At 55.3% G+C, this 8,927-nt stretch overlaps 1 protein-coding gene across 1 annotated transcript in view; it reads left to right on the forward strand.

Moving 5' to 3' along the window:
- The window catches only part of Ano2 (anoctamin 2, calcium activated chloride channel), a 175,206-nt gene that overhangs the window by 136,811 nt on the left and 29,468 nt on the right, over window positions 1-8,927 (forward strand). Inside the window, exons 15-16 of the mRNA XM_013023597.1 lie at window positions 845-916; window positions 2,312-2,507. Of these exons, the coding sequence (XP_012879051.1) occupies window positions 845-916; window positions 2,312-2,507 (268 nt within the window). The remainder of the gene's footprint in view (window positions 1-844; window positions 917-2,311; window positions 2,508-8,927) is intronic.

Here is an 8,927-nt window from a genome sequence, read left to right on the forward strand (position 1 = left end):
GAAGGAAGGAAGGAAGGAAGGAAGGAAGGAAGGAAGGAAGGAAGGGAGGGAGGGAGGGAGGGAGGGAGGCAAAAATACCCTGGCAAAACCTCGTGGTTCTACCAGAGGACCAGACGTCCCTCTTGGTGGGCCAGGAGCGCGGCGGGGGCAGACGGAGTTCAGAGCTGAAAACAGATCAGGACAAGCAGTCATCGGGAGGAGGGTCTGAGAGACCCAGATGCCCATAGCCTACGCGTGGATGCGAATTTCACACGGAAAATAAACAGAACAACACTCCTCCTGGTTCAGCGAAGGAACCTGCGCTCATCAAAGTCATCATCGTCTGAGAAAAGGAAGAACAAAAGGCAGGAAGTGCCCCGGTGGCCGAAGGGAGTGTGGCGTGGCACCCCCGCCGGGCGGGACATGTTGCACCTGTGTGTGTGTGTGTGTGTGTGTGTTTTAAAGAATGGGACACGGGCTGGGTACTGGTGGCTCCCGCCTGTCACCCCAGCTACTCAGGAGGCTGAGATCTGAGGATCGCAGTTCAAAGCCAGCCCGGGCAGGAAAGTCCATGAGACTCTGATCTCCCATGAACCACCAGAACACCGGAAGTGGCGCTGTGGCTCAAGGGGTAGAGCGCCCGCCTGGAGCTGAAGAGCTGAAGGCCAGCGCCCAGGCCCCGAGTTCAAGCCCCACAAATGACTCCATCAATCAATCAATAAGCGAAAATAAGTCAAGTGCATGCTGGGTATTAGAACCCGTAGAGAGTGACCGATGCTAACGACATGCAGATTTATGCATCGTGGCGAGCAAATTCACTAACGCCTATTTCTGATCTTGCTCCTCCTCTCGTCTCTCCCACCAGGATGAAGACAAACTGACTTGGAAAGACCGGTTCCCTGGCTACTTGATGAACTTCGCGTCCATCCTGTTCATGGTAACTCCCTGCCCAGGGGCCGTGGGCGTGGGGCTTTGTCCCGTGTTACTCTGCCTATTTTGGGAGGGTAACAGCGCGTACCACGCAGGAAGATCTGGGCCAGGGTGAAGGCCCGTGATCCCACACACCGGATGCTAGTAGACCAGGGAGAGGTTGTGAGAGAGAACCTTTCCTACTGCCAGGCCTAGAACTCAAGAGAGGGAGGAGGTGGGGGCCGGCGGCTCCCGCCTGTCATCCCAGCTACTCAGGAGGCTGAGATCTGAGGATCACGGTTCAAAGTCAGCCTGGGCAGGAAAGTCTGTGAGACTCTTTATCTCCCATGAACCACCAGAAAACCAGAAGTCGTGCTGTGGCTCAAGGGGTAGAGCGCCCGCCTTGAGCTGAAGAGCTGAGGGACAGTGCCCAGGCACTGAGTTCAAACTCTAGGAAAAATGGCTGCAGAGTTGGGCCAGTCTGCTGGGATTGAAGGAAGTCAGGAGTGGCTTCTTCCTGGTGGTTTGTGACGTAGGACAGGAAGCCACAGGAGAGAGGCATGGGGCCTTTGAATCTGGTTTGATTTTGCGTTTACTGGTTGTGAATGGGGGCGGCGGAGGGGCTCATGAGCTTTTTGGCTCCAACTGGCCTCAAACCGTGATTCTCCCAATGTCTGCCTCCTGAGTAGCTAGGATTACAGGTGTGTGCTCAGCTTTCTAAGCCTGGTTCTTTAGTCATGGCTATATTTATCTCTGTGTTTGGGAGAACTTATTTATGTTTTTTGGGCACCGGTCCGGGGGTTTGAATTTAGGGCCTGGGCGCTGCCCCTGAGCTTTTTTCCATTCAAGGCTGGTGCTCTACCCCTTGAACCACAGCTCCACTTGCAGTTTTTGGTGATTAATTGGGGATAAGACTCTCAGACTTTCCTGCCCAGGGCTGGCTTTGAACCGTGACCCTCAGATCTCAGCCTCCTGAGTAGCTGGGATGACAGGTGTGAGCCACCGGCACCCGGTTTTAGAATGTGTGTGTGTGTGTGTGTGTAACACTCAGCTGTGTTAGTGACCAACAAGAGAGCCAAACTAAAGGCATTAACTTACCCATCTGTATGAGATTTCTTGAGGATGATCAGTTTCCCAAGAGCTGGTAATTACCTCAGAGTGCTTCAGACAGGATCAGGTTTGCCATGAAAAGGATTTGGTTGTGGCGGTGGTGGTTTTTATTGGTACCCTGGGGTTGCTCAGCTTATTTGCTTGGCGAGGTACATTACTGCATGAGCCACGCCTCCGGTGTAGCTTTTTGCTGACCAATTGGTGCTCCATAACTGCTCAATGACAGACAGGCGCTCCAGGTGGGCCCAGTGGGACACCGTAGGTGCTCAATAATGGCGCACTCGGTCACGGCCTCTCCCGTCTTCCCGGCCAGATCGCCCTGACGTTCTCCATCGTCTTCGGGGTCATCGTGTACCGCATCACCATGGCGGCCGCTCTGTCCCTCAACAAGGCCACGCGCTCCAATGTGCGGGTCACGGTGACCGCCACGGCCGTCATCATCAACCTCGTGGTCATCCTCATCCTGGACGAGATCTACGGTGCCGTGGCCAAGTGGCTCACCAAAATCGGTACGGAATCGGCACCCGGTCCCCCCCTTTCCCCTGCTCCCCTCCACCCCTAGTTCTTCGTGTCCAAGGCGGGGTTGGGTAGCGAAGACGCACATAGAAAAGAAGCACCGGGAACAGGATGTGCGGCGTGCAGTGCGTTGGAGCTGAAAAAGTGAGGGACTAGTATGTCCGTGCACTCTGCTGGTCCCAAACCTCAGCTCTCAGCTCTCTGGTCTCAGGTTGTCTTAGACGACAGGGATCTCACACTTATCAGCCACTACTTCTATTCATTTGGGGGGTGTTTACGGTCGGTCACGGGGCTTGAACTCAGGGCCTGGGCGCTGCCCCTGAGCTCCTCCCTCCCCCCAGTTGGACACTCTACCCCTTGAGCCACAGCACCACTTCCGGTTTTCTGGTGGTTGGTTCCTTAGAGATCAGAGTCTCTCGGACTTTCCTGCCCAGGCTGGCTTCGAACCTCCATCCTCAGGTCTCAGCCTCCCGGATGGCAGGGGTGAGCCACCGGCGCCCCGTGGGTCTCTTCTTTTGTAGTTCAGCTCGTGAGACAGAGTTACTGCTTCCTGGAGGAGGGGGGAAGAGTAATAAACCATAACATTTGCTTCCTCTTTTTCCCGGCCCAGCCACCCCCACCAAGAGCCTCTTGATACTTGAGCCCTGAAGGTCTTATCTAGCCTAGAAAATTCTCACATTCCCCCCAATGACTGTGCAGACTTCAAAGGGGGGAAAAAATCAGACTTTGTCCAGTGAGAAACAATGCCCGGGGGGGGCCCCCAATTTCAGACACAAGCGTCATTTGAGCACCCTGACATCTGTGTCCATGAGATGGGGCGGAGGGGGGCGGTGGGAGAGGAGGGCCAGTCGGAGATCTTCTCCCTTGCTGTGATTCTGGATGGGCCCCCAGTGGACCCCCCTTTATTTTCTCAAGTCTGAGATGACCCCCCCCCCGCCTGCCCCATTTCTGGCTCTGGGGAGACAGGTGTAGAGTTCATGATAATGGCGGCATCCACGCACTGATCAGTTAGAAACTGGACCGTCCAAAGACGGGGTGAGAGCAATTCCCTCAGCACAGCCTTCCTCTGGGAACCGGGGGTTCGGGGCGGCCTCCATCCTGGGGTTCCCAGAGTGACCCCTCGCTTTGGACTTCTACACCCAACCAGGCAGATTCTCCCTCCAGAGCCACAGTTCTGGATTTTTTTCCCCCTGGGCATTTACACATGAGACACATATACATGTGTCTCCCTTCCTGGCTTTATGGGTGGGGGGGGGTGGATCGGCAAGGACTGTGATCCCACGGATTGGGTCGTAGACTTTATGGGATCCTTGGTGCCGTTAGAGATTTTCTGAGGGCCCAGTGAGGGCGGGGGGAGGGGGGACACAGTGGGAATTCGGCAGGGAGGGGAGATCACAGCTCTCTGGATGGGGGAAGACATGGGGGAGAGGGGGAGGAGGACTGGGTGACACTTGGTGGAGAGACAGACACGACCAGGCCTTGGAGGAAGTGCTCGGCGGGTGTGGTCACTCTGCGTTGTCTGGTGTCTCCTCTGTCTGTCCATCATACACAGACTGGCCTGGATCCAGATGCCCTGTCTGGCCCCCCCCCAGCACTGGTGGGCCATGGGGGGCTTCCAGATGCTTCTATCCGGAGCAGCAATCATCCCTCAGGGGGCTGAGATCGGAGGATCGCGGTTCAAAGCCAGCCCAGGCAGGAAAGTCCATGAGACTCTGATCTCCAAGGAACCACCAAGGAAACCGGAAGTGGAGCTGTGGCTCAAGGGGTAGAGTGCCAGCCTGGAGCACAAAAGTTCAGGGACAGCGCCCAGGCCTTGAGTTCAAGCCTTAGGACTGGTGCACTCACACACACACACACACACACACAGGAATGTGTGTGGATCTGTGTGGCCATATTGCCAGCAAGCAGTTCCCCACCGCGTTGGCCAACCAGGTAGCAACAACGACTCTGTCTCTCGTAGTTTATTTTCCTTTATTGGTGCCAGGGATTAAACGCAGGGCCTGGGTGCTGTCCCTGAGCTTTTTCACGCAAAGCTGGTAGCTGGCGCTCTACCACGTGAGCCACAGCTCCACTTCTGGCTTTTGCTTTTTGCTGGTTTCCTGGAGATCAGAGTCTCTCTGATCTCCCCGTTGGTCTTTCTGCCCAGGCTGGCAGAAGTTACCCCAGGAGGCCTTAGCTCCCCCTCCCCCCTTCCTTGTACCCATGACCAACACAGCTGCAGGCAAGAGGCCTGGTTTTCGGGGGGGGGGAGGAGGGGGTGTCCCACAAACTCCCCGGGGGACACAAAACTCTGGATCACGTCACCACCTAATGGCATGCGATGTCTGTCAGGCTCTGGGGTGGGGGTGGGGGGCTTTGCCTTGGCCATTCTCACGCTGGGTTAATACCCGTTTGGCTTCCTGCCCCAGATCTCCTAAGAGCCCAGGAAGCCTTTGCCTCCGAGTTGTTCCCAGCAGGTGCAAACAGCTGGTGCCAATAAAAATAAAAACCCCTTGAGAAGTTGGCCAAGTTGTTTCCTGCAGGGATTGGGGGTTGGGGGGGAGGCGGCGGTGTTCATGGACGCTCCGCTTCCTAATAGCATACCTCGGTGGGCCTCGGGCATCGGAACTATGTTTGAAGTCCGTCTCTGTTCCAAAAACGGTGTCCATTTTCCCAAGAGAGGGAGATCGACTGCCCACGTCTGTCAGCCAGGCTGCTAAGTGTACAGTTTTGGGGTACAAAGCCTGCTGAGCTTCTGGCGAAGCACCGGCGAAGCAGGGAGGGTAGGGGAATCTAGGGGTGTCTCAGGAAGCAGATGGGGCTTTGGAGAGGGAGCCCCAGGGTAACCCCCCCCAGGGTGCAGCCACCCAGGGCGGATCCAGGCTGAGAGTAAACGAGGTCCATCTTCCGTCCCAGGGATCTGTCCATCCCTCAAGGTGCTGGTTATACAAAGCGATCTCACATGGTGAGGCGCAAGCAAGCGAGAGCTGGGCGGGGCAGTGTGACCCCCCAACACCCACACACGTGGCAGGGGGTTCAGCTATGGAGGGAGGCTACCACACCAGACAAGGGAACCATCAGCCGACCGGCTCAAGGCTCGCTTCCTTTGTGTGAGGAAAATCTGTCTTTCCTAAGGAAGTGGTGGGCGGGAAAGTGACTGCGTTGGACCTTGGCTCTCCTGGATTATTCTGCTAAGGAAAAGAGGAATGGGGCGTGCACACACACACACACATGCACACATGTGTGCACGCACACACGCACAAACACGTGCACATGCACGCACGCACATACACGCACATGCACGCGCACATGCATATGCACACACGCACACACACAAACATGTGCACACACATGCGCACACATGCACGCATGCATGCGGACACGCACACGCGCACACACGCACATGCGCACAAACATGTGCACACACATGCACACACATGTACATGTACACACATGCACACACACAAACACGTGCACACACATGCACACACATGCATGCATGCACACACCATGCATGCAGACACACACGCACATGCGCACACACGCATGCACATGCACACATGCACACACATGCACGCGCACACATGCACACACGTATGCACACACAAACACGTGCACACGCACGCACACACATGCACACACATGCATGTGCACACACGCACATGCATGCACACGCACACAGAGGTACGGTTTTAGGCTAAAAGGGAGGGTTTTTGAAGTGTGAGGTTTTGTCTTAAGCTGTTTTTTTCCCCCAAAGATGGAATTAAGACACCCCTCAGATTGTTCTGGAAATGGCAGAGAGGGTGGTATGGTTCGTGTACTGTTCATCTTATTTCAAAGTGTTTTAATGGTCACCCTGTGTAAATACATCTCACCTTATTCAAACTAGCCAATCACAAGCAGGTCGAGAACCTGAGCTCAGCCAATCAGGGCAGAGGGGCGGGTCCTGAGGTGTTAGGTATAAATAGGGGAGCGGCCTGCCCACCCTGTGTGCTCGCCGGCTGGAGTTCGGGCTGATGGTGGAACCTGTCTTTGCCTTGTTGGGTCAACAGCTCTTTATTTTTGTGTGATTCCAGTGGTTCTTGGAGTTCTTATAACAGCTAGGTCTTATAAGATCCTTCCTTTGTTCTCTGGAACAAAATGCTCCCCGAGCACTATCTCAACAAACCAGTGACTCTGGATAAGGGCTGCCCGTTTTTAGTGTGTGTGTGTGTGTGTGTGCGTGCACACGTGCTGGTCCTAGGGCCTGAACTCAGGGCCTGGGCGCTGTCCCCGAGCTGCTTTTGCTTTACCATTTTGAGCCACGGCTCCATGTTGACTTATGATGCTTGATTGGAGAAAAGAGTCTCACGGACTTTCCCGCCCAGGCTGGCTTCGAACCATGATCCTCAGATCCCAGCCTCCTGGGCGGCTAGGATGAACAGGCGTGAGCCACCGGCACCCGGCCAGGGATGCTTGTCACGGGGGTTCCCAGAGTATCTCAGGACCCCCACGAGGAAGGGTTGGGGTACTCACAGCTAGTGACAGAGGTGACGCATGTGTCCACTGTCCAACCACCCAGCTGATTGGCTTTCCTGGGGGAGGGTGACCCCCTCCCCAGGGCATGGGCATTGGACCCCAGGCCCACACAGTCCCTCCCACCCCGTTCATTCCCACCCTCCCCCTCCCCCTAACGGGACTGGATGGTTGGACTGGCAGAAAACACTGCTGTGGGTTAAGTTTGCTAGCCCCCAGAGAGAAGCAGAGAGAGAGAGAGTGCTTTTGGCCTCAGACCTTCTGGGTATTATACAGGAATTTGATCGGCGGGAGGGAGAGAAGGAGCATCATTTTATGAGAGGTTGAGTTGTGGGGTGGGGGGGTTTGATTACAAAGCCGGTGACTGAGGGAAGATTCATGTCCTCCCTGTCCCCCCCCCAAAAAAAATCAGAGCCCTGAATGCAGCTAGTAACAAAGCTTATAAAGGCAAAGCCTACAGGATCGGTACAAGGGAAGGAATCTTAGCGCAAGTGTTTACAGAAGCAAAGCAAGTGGCCCCCGTCACCCGATACGAAGCCAAGATGGTAGTGAGGACAAGATGGAGCCACTACGACCCAGGGTCCATATTCCCCCCTGCTTCTGTCCCTGTCCCAGCCAGGCCTGCCCCAGCTGAAATACATTTAGGCAGCTCCCCACCTTCTACGGTCCAGCTGGCTTTTTCCAGACCCGTACCCCGAGGCTGGCTACGCTGCTTTGTGTGATTAGAAAAGGGCTCTGAGGATTCTCACGGACTTTCCTGCCTGGGCTGGCTTTGAACCGCGATCCTCACATCTCAGCCTCCTGAGTAGCTAGGATGACGGGCGTGAGCCCCTGGAACCCAGCTATAATCATTGTTTTTCATGACAGAGTGCAACCAAAGTTTAATGCTCAAAAGAAGAAGGGGTGCCGTTGGCCGACGCCGGTGGCTCACACCTACCGTCCTAGCTACTCAGGAGGCTGAGCTCTGAGGACCCAGGCACAAAGCCATTCCAGAGAGACTGTAATCTCCAATTAACCACCAAAAAGCCAGAGACTGGAGGTGTGGCTCACATGGTAGAGCGCCAGTCTTGAGCAAAAAAAAAAAAAAAACCCAAGAAGCTCAGGGACAACCCCAGGACCAGAACAAAAATATAGATTTTTAAAAAGAAAATAAAAGAAGAAATGTTTCGTAACTAGCCTTTGGTTCTGATGGGATTTGGGGAGGTGAGCCCTTCGGGGTCTCCCGTCACCCCTCTGCGGCTCAGTCTGGGAGGTGGATGGCTGGCAGGGGTCAGGGGTGGTGGGGCGTGGCCACCAGCCATTCGAACTCTTTCCATCGCCGCTCTCCTTCCATAGTGCTGGTGATGGAGTCAAAGGACATGTGTTGGAAGTTCGGCACATCCACAGAACGCTGGACGGTGGCTTCACAGGGACCAGAATTCGAGCTCCAGGGGTTGTGATCTTGTGTGTGTGTGTGTGTGGGAGGATCTTGAGACACAGATGGCCGTGGGTGACCCACGGGCATTGGCCCAACCCCGTGTGATCTCTTCCACATTTCCAGCCACGGTGACAGACGGACAAAGGTCCCAGGGGGGAGGGGGAGGGGGAGCACCGGACTCTGTTTTTCTTTCTAATTATATTTTACTTAAAAAAAATTTTTCTTGACATTCGTCGCCCGTGTGGTCCCTTCCCTCCGTCTCCCCCATCTCTCCCCACCCCACCCCTCCTCTCGAGTTGTGGACATGGAATTTTAGGTCTGTGTTCACCTACCCTTCCTCTCTCCCTTTCTCTCCCCCAGCTCCCCATGAACTCACCCCTCCGACGCATAGCCCAGCTTCCAAAAGAGATCCAAAGGTCTCTGCCCCCCACATTCCTCAGTACCCCCCAAAACTCCATTCCTTCCCTCACTGTGAGTGAAGCACTCTCTCCCCCCCCACCCA

The sequence above is a fragment of the Dipodomys ordii genome, unplaced genomic scaffold (assembly GCF_000151885.1).
Source record: "Dipodomys ordii isolate 6190 unplaced genomic scaffold, Dord_2.0 Scaffold69, whole genome shotgun sequence".
Lineage (NCBI taxonomy): Eukaryota > Metazoa > Chordata > Mammalia > Rodentia > Heteromyidae > Dipodomys > Dipodomys ordii.